The following is an 18,584-nucleotide window of genomic DNA, read 5'->3' on the forward strand; positions in this document are numbered from 1 at the left end:
CCCTGACACCTTCGATAAGATTTTTTTTTAAATAGTTTGGGAGTCTCTAAGTAAGTAGGATCAGCAGACACACACAGACAGACAGACACTTGATATCCATGTATCTGTTTATACATTTTACATACATTTTTTTCTACAGGTCCTTATCAGTATTGAGGTGGTGTTGTTTTATTTCTAAGGATACATTCTCAAGCCCTTGCAGCCTTGCGGACTAAATCAGTCACATGAGTGATGTTAATTAAGTTGTCATGGGCACGTTGATAGAGACTATCTGCACTCAAGTGCTTCATTTGGGATTAAGCCAGTGAATTCTGTGACCTCAGTGACCCCCATAGAACCTCAGAGTAACTCTGAGATTTGGAGCTAGAGTACCATGCTGTGAAGGACGCTCTAGAACAGGTTCACCTCTTACATCGTAGGTTTGTTTCATTTCATTAACAACACAACAATATCTAAAACATTTGCCCACTACTAAGGGCACTGGGACATGAAGACAGGAAGTTAATTTGTGCCATCTGGTGGTGGTTCTGCCTAACGAGTCAACAAGTCATCACTTTTTTTTGTTTACTCGTTTAAACATTTAAACGGACAGACACTCTTCAGTCAGTCGAACTGACATCACTGGACCCTCATTACTGCCCTCTAGAGACTATCATTACAGGTCATCTGCAGCATCCTTCTGTGTTCAGTTTTTCCTTTTACCTGATAACTTGACAATAATCAAGTTTGTGTTGCTATAATAAATGTAGAAAAAGAGTCAGAGAAGGCACCAGGTGAGATCAAGCGCTCGTCACTTGCTGCTACCACGTGACGCTCGCTGTTTTGTCATTGTGGTTAACATCTGGCTGATGTAGGATGTTAGCAGGTCGTCCATCTTGTAGCCCTGAAGAGAGAGACGGATCTGAGTGGCACCACAAAATCAAGTCTTAACGTCAAGAGAGCCTGGAGTCATTTAAGGTGTAGTTTGTTTGGAGCTTCTTTGGTTTTTCTTTGACTCCTGCAGGACCCTGCAGATCTCAAGGCTTGCGGTCTTGTGTTATCTCTGATTTTGACATCTTCTGCTTCACCAGATACTGACCCAGGTCTTGCTCAGGGTCAAACAGTATCAGTACAAATGTTAAGTGATAGAGATAGATAATCAAGGACACAGGAGACAACACGTCAAGTCTTGATGTCCTGCAGTCAAGATCTTGGGGTTCAGGTCACACTGACGTGGCTCAGGTCTGGTTACTTGTTCTGGAAAGAGACTTACCAGTGAGGTTTCACACAGCAGCTTGCACCCTCGGACCAAGTTCCCGATGGTAATGTGGAAGTATGAGTTCCCACTGCTCCAGTTAGAGATCTTGGTGAAAGGGTGCGTGATGAGAATCTCCTGCAGGAACAAGACAGGTTGGAGTGAGACCCCTTTTCCCAAACTCTGGTCCATATTAAAAGACGCTAGACAGAGACCGAGCTCAGAGTGCTCACCTTGGTCTTCGGTTCAATTAGACTCACTCCTAGCTTGTTGATGGCAATCAGCAGTGTCTCTGGGTAGTTTGGGTCAGTGGTTTGCTGTGGACAGATCAGCTTGGATCAGGTCCAGTTCTGAGGTAGACAAGCCCAGGATAATTACCTTGACCTCAAAGAAGGCGGATCCAAACGTGGGCCACTTGTAAATGATCTTCAAGAAGGACAATTTGGCGTCTTCGCGGTTCTTCCCAGCATGCTTGTTGTATAGAGACATGATGGACTGCAGAACATACTCTGGTCAAAACCTCAGACTTACACAAAGGAAAGAGTATACTCACCCTCTTCCAGTCGTCGAGTGACAGCAGTCTCATCTGGTCCTGAGGTACCAGGTCCTTTAGGATCTTGGGAATGTTCTGAAAGTTTGACTTGTCTTCCTCATATTTAACACGGTAGATGAGCGCTCCCAGCTGGTAAACCTCCTCTCTGCTGCACTTGTGGTACCCACGCAGATATTTTGGAAGTTCCTGCACAAAGAAGTTGTCAGCTGGTCCCATGAGATTTCCGATCCAACCCACTCACCTGATAGTAGTGGAAAATGGAGTCAGCCATTGTGTCCTTCCCGGGTGCTGTGTTGGTCCAGAGCTTTTTCATGAAGAATACCTGATATGTGAGTGATGGCTGCACACCTGTAGTAGATGCAGAATGTCAGTGGTGGTACCAAATTAGGCTAAAAACTAACTCTTACCATCTTTGACCTGGCGAGCTTTCTTGATCCAGTCTGTAAGGTGACGCACAAAGTCGAAGAAGAAGTCCCCGTCTGGGACGCTGATGACCTTTAAACATAAATGCGACACATTAGGTAACAGCTGGTGTGCTACCCACTAAAATGCTAATAGCTAGCGTACGAACAGCTAGCATGAAACAGTTAGAGGGCTAACAGCTGTGGTGCTAACTGCTAGAGTGCCGTCTGTTATCATGCTAACACCAGACCACCAGCTACTTTGTCTGTGATCTTGACGAAGAGGCTGAAGCCCTCGGATGACTTCAGCATCAGGCGGCCGGAGATGTTTTGGCAGAAGTCTTTGGCTTTTGTACCGGATTCTACCTCGAAGACCTGAGAGACATCAGGTCAAAGCATGATTGTCGCCACAACAGGAGAAACACTGACCTCGTCTGAGTCGTCTGGGAAATAAACTTTGTGGAAGATTTGAGTAGTCTTATGCTGGATGGCCTCCACCTCAACCAGGTGTGGGGGGTACTTCCTGGACCCATTTCTACTCAGAACCAGAGCCAGTTAGTGTGTGTGTAACACAGAGTGTGAGTGGGACTCACCTGAGGCTTTTCTGCAGTCTCTGCATACAGTCAGCAGCAAGAGGGAACAACTTCTTGACCTGAAGAAATTTCTGCACATGAGGCAGCAAAACATTGCTTGGAGGAAAGAGACCAGTGCAGAGCCAAAGTAGCTCCCATCCCTTCTCCTCACTGGACCTGAAAAAAACAACAACATTTAAATACATACACACAGGGATGATAAAATGTTAGATTGTGTGGTGACTTCATCCAAATGTATGTCTCTATGTGTGCGTATGCGTAAACTTGTGAGTGTGTTGTTAAAAAAGGCGAATTAAGAGGTTTTAAGGCATGCTATTTGGGAACTAAAGTCATCCCAATAGGTCCATTTCTGGGCATCAGTGTTCCCCAGTGTGTGACTAACTTGATATGATTGTCTGTCAGCTGTTTGAGGATCTGACAGTAGATTTCGTCCTTCAGAGGTTCGGCCTTCAATGCACCCTCAAAAATATGGTCCGTCAGCTCGTTGACTGAGCGGGTCCTCTTGGATGGGTAGTCACCCATGTACTTCATCACTGGTGACAGAAGTTAAGGAATCAAACCAGATCAACCTCAGACTGAGTTCTGTTTCTGCTATTTTCATGGACGAGGTTTTGGATGTGATCCAAGTTGACCAACAGCAGAATCAGCAGAACCCTGCATTTACACAATATAGACTTCACGTTCTTCCTGTCTCAATGATATGGTCCTAGTCCAGTCAACCGGCTCTCTTCTTAAAGGATATCCATGAAGGCCACGCAGGCCTCCTGGGCCAGTTCTTCATGAGCCAGAACCTTCTTCAGCAGCGGCTGCTTGAGTGGCTCTCGGCTGCAGCTCCACAGATTTTCCTTCCCGCGGGCCTTGGAAATCATTACCCGGCTAAGGGTGCTCTTGGGAGGAGGTCTGCAGAAGAAGCACCTTGCCGGTCAGCCATGAAAACACACTCTTACTTGAAAGATCAGAACCTGAAGTAGTCGTAAGAGAAATCCTCCAGTGTGTAGGCCTTGGCCCGGTCCTCCTGCTCACTGAGGTTCATTTGTGTAGGACCAATGGACTCCCTCCTCTGGTCCGGGGTCATGGTCACCAGTGCCTGACCCAGGAGAGAAAATAAGGTAGACAAGAACAAAGTGTTAATACAGTCTCTGGCGATAGTCCGGTCAGCTTGCCCTGGTCTTATCAACCTCTAAAAACCAACTGGACTTTGGTTCTGGTCTTACCACAATGTCGTACGGTGGACGGCTGACTGAGGGCAGCACATAGACACAGTCAGCGGGAAAGTCTCCTCGTTGCTTGGTTCGGTCGTTGATCCCGTGGGCCCAGCCAGAGGTCAAGACATGCTCCCCACTGTGTTCGTCCAGGATAATCAGGTCTCCCTTACAGAAGCTCAGGAAATTAGATGCGGCACCAACTGCAGATTAAAGGTGCTGGTCAGCAGACTGACTAAACCCCGTTACATGCGAAACGTAATGTCGATCTTACCAGGGTTCGGACAGTCCAGCAGTCCTACCACATATTTTGACCTCTTTCTTAGGCCCTCCAGGAAGGAGACGACCAAATCACGGATGTCCTCTGCATTGTTCGATGTGAATGTGTACTCATCTCCTTTGATGGTTGCCAGCGTGAAACTCTGTCCTTGAAGTTTTCCTCCTCTGTACCCACCAGGCATAAGATATAAGGAAAAGTCTTACACTTGGTACAGAAAGTTATGTCCACCTTCAGGGATGAACGTAACACTGTGTTGATACAGGTTTCGGTGGTTTCAGTCAATGTCAGGTCGGAGGCGGACTACAGTTTTAAATAGTCTGGTTGATGAAAAACCACAACAACATGAGGTCGCTTACCTGCTGCTAGACACAGCGATAATCTCAGGGAATGAGAGCTCCAGTAGAACCTGTTCCTGCTCGTCCACGAAGTACACACCGGTCCAGTTCACCGCCACAATCACATCATTCTTGGGGAGACTTGGACCTGCCAAGATAAGTCGTGTTGTTTTTAGATGGACCTACTCTATCAACACTGCACAGCATTTTACACCCCCTTTCCTCACATTAGACCATGTCCCTCCTCCTTTCTCCTTCTCAACCTCCCCTTCTCTACCTCGTTTTTCTTCTCCATCCAGTTTTTTTTTTTTAACCTTACATCCCCTGTTTAACTCCTAAGCACATTATCGAACTGACCAGAAAATTTGAAGGCCTCATAGAAGCGTGAGAAAAGGAGCGGCCATTTGAGGCGAGCAAAGGCAACCACGTCCTCCTTCACCTTCTGCACATTGGATCTCCTATTCAAGTGGAGTGCCTGAAAACACCAAAGCTGGGTCATTGGTGAGCCCATTTCCACTCTAAAGATTTTGGTGTTGTATGGACCTTCTTGTTGACACTGGTGATTAGCTGGACCCACTTTTCTGGAGTTTTGGTGGCGCTGATCTCCCGGTCAGGGATGTAGGAGGATATTAGATTGAGCAGACGATCCTGCAGGATCTCAGCACCGTAGTCTACATAGTACTGCTGTGAGGCCAGTTCTGCCAGGTCCTCCTCCTGTTGTACCGGCAGACTGGATTAGACCAGAGACGCTGGACGACTGTTGATCAAGTATCTGGTTCTATAACATGGTCTCACCTTCTCACATCGGTACTCCCCGAACTTGACTCCTCTGACCACCTGTTGGTAGATGAGGTTGGTGGACACATGGTCGTCAGCGGAGCAGTGCCACGGCGTGAAGATCTCTTTCCTAAAGAACAACCTCCATGGGGCATTGCGCTCCTGAGCGCCCTGCTCTTTGGCATACTGCTCGCATTGTGAGATGGCATCCATCACATGGTCGCTTCCACTTCCCAGAGACGACACCTGACCAGAGACGTCACATGAGTCGGCGAACACAATAATGATCAGGATGAAGATGATGAAGACCTTGTCAAACAGTGCGATGTAGAGGGAGAAACCAAAGCGGTCCCGAAGGTTGATCTTGTCAGCTAGAGCGTTGCAGAGTTCACTGGAGGTTGTTGCAGAGTCTGCCAGGAGGGTTTTAGTGGTTCCGTCCATGAATGTCACTGGCAACATGATTGGCTTTTTGGACTTGGTTGCCTGAAAGCAAAAAGATTTCCTCAGAATCTACGAAGTGGGAAGATTTGATCTGATGTGTAGTACCTGCAGCTCAAGCCACGATGGCGGCTGAGTCCTTGTGCGGTTGACAAAAGTGCGTCTGAGTCGCTCCTCGCAGTACGGAGCATAGCCCGGGGGCCCGTTGACTAGGAATGTGCGCAGATACTGTGAGAGATGTAGTCGTTATGACCTGCTCAACTCATGAACTATAATGTAGTAAGCTGACTCGTGACTCGACATGTGACTGGAGTTAGTCACATGTCTCAGCTACAAACAAGTCAATAGTCATAGCTTTGTCAGAAAGGCAGAGCAGCATGAGTGAGTCAGAAAACTGGAAGATTCAGTCTGCATCTGAAGGACTTACTTTGACAAACTTCTCTGAAGGAGCGAAGCAGCCGACGCAAAGTGACAGCAGAATCCAGCCCCTAGCATGGCTGCTCTTGGAAGGGTTCTGGGTCAGCTGCTTGCAGATTTGACAGTAGACTTCATCCCTGAAGTGGACATAATCAGCAAAGTCAAAATCCTTGTCTCAGTGAGACCTGATGAGGTTAACACTCCCTCGGTTACCTGAGCGCAGGTCTCAAGATCCCATTCCCAATGATGAAGTGCAGCTTTTCCAGGTTGGAGGTGGGTCGGTCCTCTAGCATGCTGTTGCCCTGACTGTAGTCACCCTCTGTCAGTCGGCGGGTCACCTGGTTATGACATCATTAGTCCATGCTGCTCCCCAACGACTGGTTCGAAACTTACCTCCTCTGTGATCTTGGATTTCCTCTTCAGGGTCAGAGACACCAGCTTGTGTCTGACACTGTTCCTTTTCTGATTCTCTGTGGAACTGATCTGTGGAGAACCATGGATGACATGATACCCACAGGTATGTTTGGAAGACTTGGACAGAACACCCCTCACCTCCTCCTCTCCCTGCAGCTCCTGCAGCTCCCTCCTGTAGCTCCTCTTCCCGAGTGTCTCATAGATTTTGGTCATCACTGGAATCTTTTCACTGCCGTCACTAATGAGCAATGCACACTTGGGCTCGGGCAGATCACCCATGAACCTCAGGATGGTGATCCAGACTGCTAGCGCGGCCTGCAGGACAGACACAGTGAGAACTTCACCATGATCTAGAAGATTGGACTGTTGTGAAAACGAGGCCCAAGACCAAAGATCAAGCTAATCCAGGGCCATTCGGTTGGTCATGCACCAAAGAAATCCATAGACACTCACCAGCTGGTCTCCTTCATCCTCATGGAACAAAAGTGGTTGCTTCAGTGCTCGTCGGATGTATGTGTGTGTAGAAACCCCCTGGAAGTATGCAGCCGCAAACTTGGAGTATTTGTAGTCTGACAGGTCCTCGTCCTCATCATCTGGAAGTGGCGGCGCCTCGCTCATTTCTTCCTCCTTGTCAGCCTGGGATACATTTTCCAGGTCCTGAGAGGAGGAACCAAATGTGAACCTCTATACTGGCTGTGCAGACTTTCACATCAAAAAACCTCAAATCCTTTGGGTCCTTGTCCGTCTTGGTTGGGCAGCAATCCTGAGTTCCCTAGGAACCCAAACATGCGGTCTACCATGTCTGAGTGGTCCACTGGCTGCTCCTTCTCACGCTCCATTTGCTCCACCAACTCTTTCTTCCTGCGGGCTTCCTCCTTTTCTTCTCGCTCCCGCTCGTCTTTTTGCTGGGCCAGTCGGACAAGGCGCTCCTGGTGCTTCCTGTCTGCCTCTGTTTTTGCTCGTCGGGCCGTCATTTGGTTTCGCAGCAGCTCCTCTTCAGCCAGACGTTGGTGCTCCGCCTCCCGCTGATGCTCCAGCTGCGGGACAGAGAGAAGGTCATCAGCAGTAGAGAAATACTCATCATGCAATTAACTATTCTGCTGCGCTAACTAATCTGCTTTGCTAGCTTCTCTGCTAAGATAGCTACCTGACTCATGCTAGCTACCCTACCGATGCTACTTAGTCTTCCATGATAGCTACTGTGTCAAGGTAAATACTTACACTGCTAATTCCTCTACCATGCTATCTAAACTTTTTACTCTCAGCTTGCCAAATAACACGCAGAGATTTAAAGTTTTGTTATGTGTTTTAATTTATTTGGTGTTTATCACAATTTAAACATAGTTGGCACCATTAGGAACATTAGTATGATCACTGCTGGCAAAAATGATAGAATGTAGGACCATGTTGGCACATTTAGTTACATAAGTTATCCTTAACAGTTTTAGCACCATTAGCATTTCTTTAGGCAAGTGTTAGTGACACTCTAAAATGCTAGTGTTAGCCTGTTGACACAGCCGGATCAAAAAGAAGATCGGTGTTTTCTCTTCTAGAAAATGACCTTGCTTCAGCACCAGTACTCCAGCCGTTTAGGGACCACAACCAAGGTCATGAAGCAGAAGTAAACATAGGGAGCCTTTACCTCAGAGCGCAGCCGCTGGCAGAAGCGCCGTGCAATCATCCCTCTGGTGAATGCCTGCAGGGTCAACACAGCATGAAGACGCTTCCAGAACATCTGCCTGACCAAGAACCCTCGGCACCGGGCCTGGATCATAGTCACATGCAGGCGAGTGGTCCGGTAGCTTCGGTAGAACTTCCTGGACCTGTAGACGGCCTGCAGGCGTACAAAACCGGAAACCATCTGAAAGACAAAAAGGCCGAGTTAAGAGGAGACTTCCCTTATCAGAATGAGACCAGAAAACTAACTGTCTGGTAGTTCCTCCGGCAGAGGTAACCCCGCCACCACTTCTGGATGAAGGTCACAGAGCTGCGTAGTTTTAAGAAGTTTGATCTGAGGAGAGAAAGCTTAGCTGACTGTCCGTATAAATGTGATATTTTCCCCCAGGTCGTACCTCTCCCTGCGCCCCCGGACTGCCTTCTGAATGAGAATAACCTTGTCAGTGATCGACTTGTCCCTTGCAATCTCCAGCTGCATATCGTGATGGTCCTGTAGAATGACAGCAATATAAACTGAGCACCTTGGTTGAAACGGGACCAGATCATAAGCACACTGGTTCAACCTTCAGGAAGATCTTCGTCTTTCCGATCTTCCAGTCGTCTTGCTGACCCATTCTGGCATGGACAATCTGCTCACACGTCCCCCTTAGGTTTTCCTGAAGCATGGACACTTGATCAATAAATTCTTCACCACGTCGAGCCGCCTAGGACTAACCTGAACATGTGCTGGTTTGACTCCCGGGAACAAGACCCGGTACCGCTCAACAAACTCAGCAAAAGTGTAGCGAATTGGGTACCCAGCACGTCTGATCCGGATGGTTTCCATCATGCCAGAGTACCGGAGCTGCCGGACACACAATTCTCTGTCGAACAACTTTCACGCACGCACATACAACAACACACACAAGTTAGAATCATAGTTGGAGGCTGCATTACAATCATTTACACACACTTACCATAGGTCTCTTGAACTCATTGGGTTTGATGCAGCGCACAAAGAACGGCTGGCACACACTCAAAGTTCTCATCAACATCTCCAAAGAACGTTTGAACTGACTGCTTAGAGTTGGAGATCGTTTCCTCGTCTCTACTCCCTAAACACACACAAACACACACATGCACACACACATAAGCAACAGATCTGTCAGGATGTTGGGGAGAGTTTGGTGGTCATGGAGGTCCATCGGGACTATTAGAGCTGAGAGACCTTAACACAGGGACCTGGAGTGTAACTACGTCAGATAAGTCCATCTGGAGCATGTCCTGGAGGAGGACAGGGTTCTAGTGGAGAGAGAAGCAGAATGTAGACGGACGAGATTACCTTGGGTGCCATAGTGCTGGTCTGCTGATAGCCGCACAGAAACTGAGGTCAAAAGGTCAAGAGCGGAAAAGAAGCAAAGGAGAAAAAAGAGTCAGTGTGGGAAACATTAGCGTTAGTGAGGAAACATCTTCTCCTGATACTCTACCTGAACCTAACAAAAGTCTTCCCCTCAATTCTCCTTATGTCTCTCTAACCCACTGAATCACCTGTAACCTTATTAGTCTTCAGACTCTCCTAACAGAACTCAAAAAAGCACTTTTCTTCTTTGTATTATTATTTTAGAATAATCTTTATTCATGTATGTGCTTAGGTATTTTCTCCAAATAGGTCATTTCTTTATTTCACCTATAGAGACATAAATTGATCAAGTTTGCTGCTCTTATATACCTAGTTAGCTAACCAGATACACTTTTTTTCAGGTTTATTTTTTTGGGTGCCTATAGACCAGGGGATGGCAATCCAGTCCTCTAGGGCCGCAGTAGGTGCAGGTTTTTGTTCAAACCGATTGAGCATGCACAGTTTAACCAGGTTTCAGCTAAAACCATAGACATATATACAAAGATGCCGCATAGACTGTAGACAGATGTGTATAAAGCGCTGCCATCTTGGTACAATGTCATTAGAGACAGCGGCACATTATCAACTGCAGGGAAGGAGGTACTTCTCAATCTTAAAATACAATTATTCGCTGAATTCAGGACAGATTTTTAAACTGTTGATACAGGGTGCTTGAATATTTAAAAAATACTGGTTTTACTAGTAATGTCGGACTTCTGTGCCGCCTTCGGATGCTCTAATGAGCGGAATATACTAACGCGATCTCGTGGGATCTTTAAGGGGTTTTAGTTTAGTACAATTACAAATAATAATACAAATAGTTATTATTGAATCCTTGACATGCAATCTGGGAATTTGTGTGATCTAGTGTAATCTTTTAACTAATGTTTAGGTCTTTTGTAATAAATTGTTTTTGTAAATCTATTGTCCCAAGTTCAGTTGCAACAGAAGGGGTAAATTCTGTCAAATTAGTTTAATATCTTAAAGGGTTTTATTTAAAAATCGATTACTGAGGTAGTATCAACAATGAACTGTCATTTGTAAGCTGCACTTCTTATTACATTGCAGTGATCCATAATTTTATCCAACGTTTTCTCAAAAGAATATTTCATTTTAAAACATTATGTTATATTGTGACATTATCCTCAGCATACCTTTAATATTTGTTTCATCTATAACTTCAAAATGTTTTTTTTTATAGATTTTTATCTAAAATATTCCTTCTAATAATATCTGTCTATCTGGTCTGAAGTTTGAAAAACAAACCCAGTGAAAAAAAAAACTTGACAAATGAGCGATTCATGATCACTTTTATAGTGTAAACACTGCATTCCTCTATAGAAGTAAGGCACTGTAGGAGCGAGATCTGTACCAAGATGCCGGCCTGTATTCACACCGCTCTAGTGGGCGGTTGGTTGAAACAAAAAAAACTGCACCCACTGCGACCCTTGAGTACCGTAATTTCCCACCCCTGCCATAGACTGTGTAAAATATGGACAGACTAATAGCCTCTGATAGAGTAGACTACTGGTAGAAACATCCACTTAAAAAAAACTGTGCGCATATTTGTCTAATAATATGTAAATGTATGAAGAAAATAATTGCCCCATACTATTAGCACTGTTTGTGAAATCATGAAACCGGAAAATGTGTTTTATAATGCGGTAAAAGTCTGTTTTAGGCTGGAGTCCTTTGGTGCCCGCCGCCTCCCCCCCTTGAAAACGTTGCTCTTAAACAAGTTGCAGTTGTTAGTGAGCAGCAGACGTCAATCGTTTAAATAGGACTGAAATGATAATCCAGGATCAGGTTCTAACACTGGCCTGTGTACCTTTATTTGGATCATGTGACCAGAAAAGAAGGAGGCTGGAGATCTGGCACTGTTACCATTACAACCAAGCTATAAACATCAAAGTCTGATGGCCTGGACCCCCAGACAAGTCTCTCCTGAAAATGAGATAAAACTCTAAACTGCTGGGGTCAACAGCAGAAGAAGAGGACTCACCATGGCCACATCTGCCTGGAAGATCTGCTTGATGAACTTGTTCTTGGACGAGTGGACAAGCTGGATGATGTCACTGTGAAGACTGTCTCGGTTCTTCTCCAGGAATCCTGCACAAGAAGCATAAGACTTAACTTTGACACATAACTTGTCACAAATTAAACATAACTTTGACGAACTTGTCCACAACACAACTCTGCATAAAGATTTATCTACAATTTCACGTCAGCTGCAGACCTAGAGACTCCAGGAGACACTTCCACAATTGGAGACAGTGATTATGTTTTCAGGGTTCTGTTGGACATTTTGACCACTAATTTAGATTTATGTTTAATTTGTTATATAACTTCTTCATGATCAAAATCTACAGTTCCAACAGAACCTGAATGCACCTTCACTTCTTCAGGAGGTATGGGACTGCTCTGTACACTTTTGACTGAGATGCAGGACCCAGATTGATTCTGGTTAGAACCCACCTCTGGTCTCATAGTGGACCACGCCGGCAAAGTGCTGGATCCCGAACTGGGTCTGGTAGCTGTTCTTGGGGGGGACGTAGTTGGAGTTGAGCTTGTGCTGCGAGTTGAGCTTGTTCAACATGGTGCTGTCTGTGCCCTGCAGAGAAAGTCAGCATCAGTTCGGCGCCTCACAGGGGTTGTGGGTGCGACTCCACCTTGGGGAACTTGCTCTCTTCGTCGATGAGCGATATGATGTTCATTGGTTTGTTAGCGATCATGTCCAGAGCGTCCTGGTTGTCGGTGAACTCGATGTGCTGCCAGCTGATGTCCTCCAGGTTGTACTCCTCCTGCTCCAGCTTGAAGACGTGACGCACAAAGAACTGCTGCAGGTGCTCGTTGGCAAAGTTGATGCAGAGCTGCTCGAAGCTGCCGACACCAGAAACACAAACCTCCATTGTATTCATCAGCCAATACGCTTTAGCCTATCACAGTCTTTACCATGATTGTCATCATTATTATCTTCATCATCCCAACAATATCATTATTGTCATCATCTCCACTATCTTCATCATCATCCTTATCATCATCATTGTTGTCATACTCTTCATCATCATAACCATTATCATCATTATCACAACTATAATTATCATTATCAACATCATCATCTCACCACTATCACAATTACCACAATTATCACTGCTATATTACTATCAACTATAACTATCATAATCTTCATCATCACAAATATAATCAGCAACATTTTCATCACCTTTATCACAACTATAATCAGCATCATCACTATCAGAATCATCATTATCACAACTTTAATCATCATAACCACTATCATCATCATCATCGCCATTACCACAACTATAAACATCATTACCATCGTAATCATCACCATTATCTTCATCATTATCACAACTTTAATCATCATTAGAACAAAAATCATTACCACCACTTATACCAATAATAACAACTATAATTATCATTACCACAATCATCATAATTACCACTTTCATGATCATCACCCTTTTTACAACTATAGTCATCATCATCACCATCATCATCATCACTATTTTCACAACTATAATCATCATCATCATAAACATTTTCACAACTATAATCATCATCATGATCATCATCATTGTCATCATTAACACTATCATTATCCCCATTTTCACAACTATAATCTTCATCATCACCACCATTTCCACAACTATAATCATCATCATCATCATCATCATCCTCATCAACATTTTCACAACTATAATCATCATCACCATTTTCGCAACTATAATCATCATCATCATCATCATAACCATTTTACAACTATAATAATCATCACCATCACCGTCATCATCATCATCACTATTTCCACAACTATAATCATAATCATCATCATAATCATCACCTTTTTCAAAACTATAATCATCATCATAATAAACAACATTTTCACAACTATAATCATCATCATCGACAACATTTTCACAACTATAATCATCACCACTAACATTGTCATCACCATTTTACAACTATAATCATCATCACCATCATCATCATCATCACCATTTTACAACTATAATCATCATCATCACCATCACCATTTTCACAACTATAATAATCATCATCCTCATCATCAACACTTTCACGACTATAATCATCATCATCATCACCACCATTTTCACAACTAGAATCATCATGATCATCAACAACATTTTCACAACTATAATCATCATCATCATCATTTTCACAACTATAATCATCATCATCATCAACATTATCATCATCATCATCACCATTTTCAAAACTATAATCATCATCATCATCATTTTCACAACTATAATCATCATCATCATCAACATTATCATCATCATCATCACCATTTTACAACTATAATCACCATCATCATCATCACCATTTTACAACTATAATCATCATCATCACCATCACCATTTTCACAACTATAATAATCATCATCATCATCATCATCATTTTCACAACTATAATCATCATCATCATCAACATTTTCAAAACTTTAATCATCATCATCATCATTTTCACAACTATAATCATCATCATCAACATTATCATCATCATCACCATTTTACAACTATAATCATCATCATCACCATCACGATCATCATCATCACCATTTTCACAACTATAATCATAATCATCATCATCATCACCATTTTCAAAACTATAATCATCATCATCATCATCAACAACATTTTCACAACTATAATCATAATCATCATTATCATCATCACCATTTTCACAACTATAATCATCATGATCATCAACAACATTTTCACAACTATAATCATCATCATCATCAACATTATCATCATCATCATCACCATCATTAACACTACCATCATAATCAACATTACGACAACTATAACCATCATCATCATCATCATTAACATCATCACAATTGGCTTCATGATAAACATTTTTATCATCATTATCAACATTACCAACTCCGTCATCATCACGATCATAAACAATAAAATGATCATACAAACCATTATCATAATGCCATCATAATCACACTTATCGTCATCATCTTCCTCGTCACACTATAGACTGAATCGAACCTGTTCACAATGAAGTTCTCGAAGCCGAAGATGTCGAGCAGACCAATCGACCGACGGATGATGCTGCTCTCGCAGCTCTGCGGCCGATATATGGCGGCGTTGATCTTGTCCACGATCCAGACAAAAAGCCGACCATAGATTCCCTTCAGGATCAGAACTGAAGTCAGACCAGAGTTAAACCCACACCTAAGAGAGGTCGGTGCCCCATTGTACGAACACACTGAGAACATGAGATCTACAACGCAGTGTGAGCATCCAAAGGTGGTCATGACAGTAGGCCTTTTGTTGTTCTTATGATGCTGAATCAGTTTGTGTGTGCTTCAGTGAAGTCGTGTTACCTTGACGAAAGCATCCCTGACATCCAGACCTTGTTCCACACTGAGGGGGGTTACAACACTCTCACCTCGGGTAATCAGAGTTCTTGTGGTCAGACACACGCATACGTCTTTGGACTCCACCTGCACACAGCCACATAAACACCGTGAGGTCAGTAATGGTGGCAACACCTTCACGTACACTCAGACAAACACACACACTCTCACACACACCTCCAACAGAGACCTCAGTAAATAGACACACACACCTCCATGAGCGACGCGGCGGTCAGCAGGTCCGGTGACTTCACAACCACACACGCGTCCAGATTGTCGTAAGTTCTAGCTAAAAATCATGTTATTCAATTAGACCGAGTTTGCGACTAGGTCTCTTGTGGTGGCTCACCCTCGTAGCGCAGGTTGCCCATGTGCAGAATAGCGGCAAGCAGCTTGGAGATCTCCCAGTTCTCGGTCTCGGTGAACATCAGGACCTTCATGGCTGACAAAATGCTGGAATAGTCGCGCAGGTCGTCACGTCCGTCACACTCCGTGCAGTTCCCCTGCAGAACACACATGTGAGCGACTGGTGCTGACGGTTGTGTGACCACTCGTGGGTGGACTGACCATGTTCAGATAGGTGTAGTCTTGTGCCAGGCCCAGGCCCAGTTTCGACTTCATCTCGGGGACCATGCCCCGCAGCATGCAGTAGAAAATATGATAGTTCCTCTCGTCTGGAGCCTGAGAAAGAAGGCAAATGATGCTGCAGCCAATCATAGCACAGAGAAGGTGGACTTCCTGAAAATCAGCAAGACCCTCACGGCTCACCTGTCGGCAGACACGGGACTTCTCCAGCAGGTACTGCTCGATCTTGGCGCCCTCAATGGCACCACGCTTGTTGAAGTGGATGTCAATGTATTTTCCGAAGCGACTGGAGTTGTCATTCCTGATGGTCTTAGCGTTCCCAAATGCTGGGACAGAAGAGTCACATGGTGAGTTCCTATTATACCCTTGTAACATCAAAACTTCCAGGAGGACACTGACCCTCCAGGATGGGCGTAGCCTCCAAAACCTGTTGCTCGATCCATGAGTGTTGACCACTGATGGCTGCCAGGAACTGAAGGATCAACTTGGTGCTCTCAGTCTTACCAGCACCAGACTCTCCGCTGAATAACACACACAGTTGACAACAGACACACACACACATGTACACACACTCGTACCTGATGATGCAGCACTGGTCCTTGTTGTTTCGCTGCATGTTGAAGTAGCAGTTGTCAGCGATGGCGAAGATGTGCGGTGGCATCTCTCCGATCTTCTTGTTGGTGTAGTGGTGGATCTCGTCCGCCGTGTAGATGGGCAGCAGCTGGTATGGGTTAACAGCCACCAGAATGGATCCGGTGTATGTCTGTGGGACCACAGAGAGCCGTGGGTCAGAAAATAGGAAGTCCTAGGACTGTTCTGACAGTTCTACAGCACAAATTGATCCATCTCACTGCGCGTGACCTATGCGACCTCTGACCTGTCCCCCGTTTGAGCCGGACCCTCTGAGCAGTGGTGTGCTCATACTTACATAGATGACCCGCTCATTGTATCGAATAAGTAGGTTTCTGAGAATCCCAGCTTCATTCAGGTCTCCTAGGCGGATCATGTCCTCCACACCATGGATAGATGTGGGGTGCATGGGCTTGATATTTGTGGCATTCTGAGGTGAGATCCAATTTTCCTGTGAGTGTGGACATCATTGTCTCATTAATGATGTCATCAATTATGGATCACACACCATGTCAAAAACAACACACTCACTGTTCCTTCATCGTCCAGGACCTGGATCTGTCCGGACTCGCACAGCTTGACCACGGCTCCCACCGGGACATCAAACTCTCGACCTGTCTTGAGGTCCAGCCACACATGGTCCCCCTGAGGAAAAGTGACTTTGTTACGCTCTAGTCTCAGTTTCGCACAGATGCCCCCCCACCCCCTCTTCTGGACTCACCTGCTGTAGAATGACCATGTTTCAGGCTCGGCAAGACTCCACATCAGAGGTCCACCAGTGGTTCTGAAACAGTCACACGGAGTGAACGTGCTGCAAACGCAGGTGTATGAGATTGACTATATGTTTCTGTTTGATTGTGTGTCAGTGTGTGTACATGTGTGTGTGTTATTAAAGGCTTAGCAACATTCCTAAGGATAATCTCATGTGTAATTAACATGAAGCTGCTGAATCATTTTCCTTCTCCTGGTTCCGCTCTGACAACGAGTAAGAGTGACAGAAAAGATTTCTTGTAAATGATGTATGTGGAATTGATTCCGGACTTTTTTGTTTGATGGTAAAATCATGACTTACTATTTTGGTAAATATCTTGAGGCAAATATAATCCAGGTGACGTCACATGTGAGTTGCAGGTGAACTCGGTGTACTGATGGAGTCATACAGGGCAGCAGAGGGCTTTAATGCCCCGTAAGTGGGACAATAAGAAGATTACGCCGTCGTCCAAACGCACGCTGATGAAAGTCAACATGGTCACATGACCACGATGGGACTTGAAGACAGAGTTGTCGGTCAGTCCAGATAGCGATGTTGTTTTACCTTGAGAGCCGTTGATCTATCAATGTTACTAATGGCTACATTCAGGTTTTTATAACAAAGATGATCATGTGACTTCAGAAACAGGCGAGTCACATTTGCTTCCTGATGTGCCATGTTTGTAGTTCACAGTGAAGTGACGAAAGAGACTGCTGATACATAATAAAAGGTTCAACTACTATGTGATTAAACACACAGAACAACGATTACAAGAAACAAAAAAGCTCCAAAAGAAACACATTCCATGTGTCCATTTGTCCATCATCAAACTCACTGGTCGGTGTTCCTCCAGGTTGCCTTATCAGGGTCTGGCTGGAGTGAAAGTGGACAGGGAAATTCTTCCACTGGCGGTGTAGGCTAGTAGCAGTAATCTGGATTAATCTGGTCGACATGTGTTGGTCAATGTTTTTAATCGAATTTGAGCTGTCAAGCAAGTGGTTTTGTTGGACTTCCTGTTCATCTTCTTTTGAGTATAAGCCAACAGAACCCGATTCTGTGTTGTGTAGAGAACTGGACTGTCGTCTGTCAATGCATAAAAACCTTACATTTCTCCGACGGTTATGAAGTCTAGACCAACTGGACTCTAAACCGGGCTGGCCTCAAGGTTCTAATTAGTAGCCACGCAGTCCCTTTAAGTTCTGGATCTGTAAGAGGCTTTTGACCAAAGCTGAAACACCAGCCCGAGGCTGGGCAGCATCAGGCCTAAATCAGCAAACTGGACCAAACTTGAACCGTCTCACTCACCTCTACATTAGCTGGTCTGTCCTGCTTCCTATCTGGTCAGGTGGTTTTAAGATCCAAGGATGCAAGGCTGTTGGTTCAGTCCTAAAGACCTGAAGGTACCAGCCCACGACAAGAATTGTACGGGTTATTGTGGCACCTGCAGGTTCTTCTGGTTCCGTCTGTTGGTCCGGGTCGGTGAAGGGCCTC

The 18,584-nt window shown here is 44.8% G+C and overlaps 1 protein-coding gene across 2 annotated transcripts; it reads right to left on the reverse strand.

The window, feature by feature from the left end:
- Positions 1–605: 605 nt before the first annotated feature.
- On the reverse strand, positions 606–17,133 carry myo7ab (myosin VIIAb). Of its 2 annotated transcripts, XM_087808171.1 has the most exons (48): positions 17,064–17,133; positions 16,874–16,987; positions 16,641–16,793; positions 16,291–16,475; positions 16,112–16,233; positions 15,896–16,038; positions 15,695–15,808; positions 15,477–15,630; positions 15,340–15,416; positions 15,095–15,214; positions 14,757–14,899; positions 12,369–12,579; positions 12,175–12,310; positions 11,702–11,808; positions 9,643–9,684; positions 9,278–9,415; positions 9,037–9,195; positions 8,885–8,977; positions 8,717–8,811; positions 8,571–8,655; positions 8,287–8,505; positions 7,364–7,681; positions 7,098–7,301; positions 6,783–6,959; positions 6,624–6,713; positions 6,444–6,568; positions 6,241–6,367; positions 5,922–6,041; positions 5,685–5,858; positions 5,394–5,621; positions 5,142–5,312; positions 4,956–5,073; positions 4,620–4,746; positions 4,258–4,427; positions 3,996–4,186; positions 3,744–3,868; positions 3,524–3,681; positions 3,164–3,317; positions 2,782–2,937; positions 2,618–2,723; positions 2,450–2,563; positions 2,195–2,282; positions 2,029–2,135; positions 1,788–1,973; positions 1,613–1,729; positions 1,468–1,551; positions 1,253–1,372; positions 606–883 (listed from the first exon to the last, which is right to left on the reverse strand). In XM_087808171.1, the coding sequence occupies exons 1-48, from the start codon at positions 17,079–17,081 to the stop codon at positions 791–793; spliced, it is 6,576 nt and encodes a 2,191-aa protein (XP_087664297.1). In that variant the 5' UTR covers positions 17,082–17,133; the 3' UTR covers positions 606–790. The 2 variants fall into 2 exon arrangements, with proteins under 2 accessions (XP_087664297.1, XP_087664298.1); XM_087808172.1 differs by lacking the exon at positions 9,643–9,684.
- Positions 17,134–18,584: the final 1,451 nt, after the last annotated feature.

The sequence above is a fragment of the Callionymus lyra genome, chromosome 14, assembly GCF_982586985.1.
Source record: "Callionymus lyra chromosome 14, fCalLyr1.hap1.1, whole genome shotgun sequence".
In the NCBI taxonomy this organism is placed as follows: domain Eukaryota; kingdom Metazoa; phylum Chordata; class Actinopteri; order Syngnathiformes; family Callionymidae; genus Callionymus; species Callionymus lyra.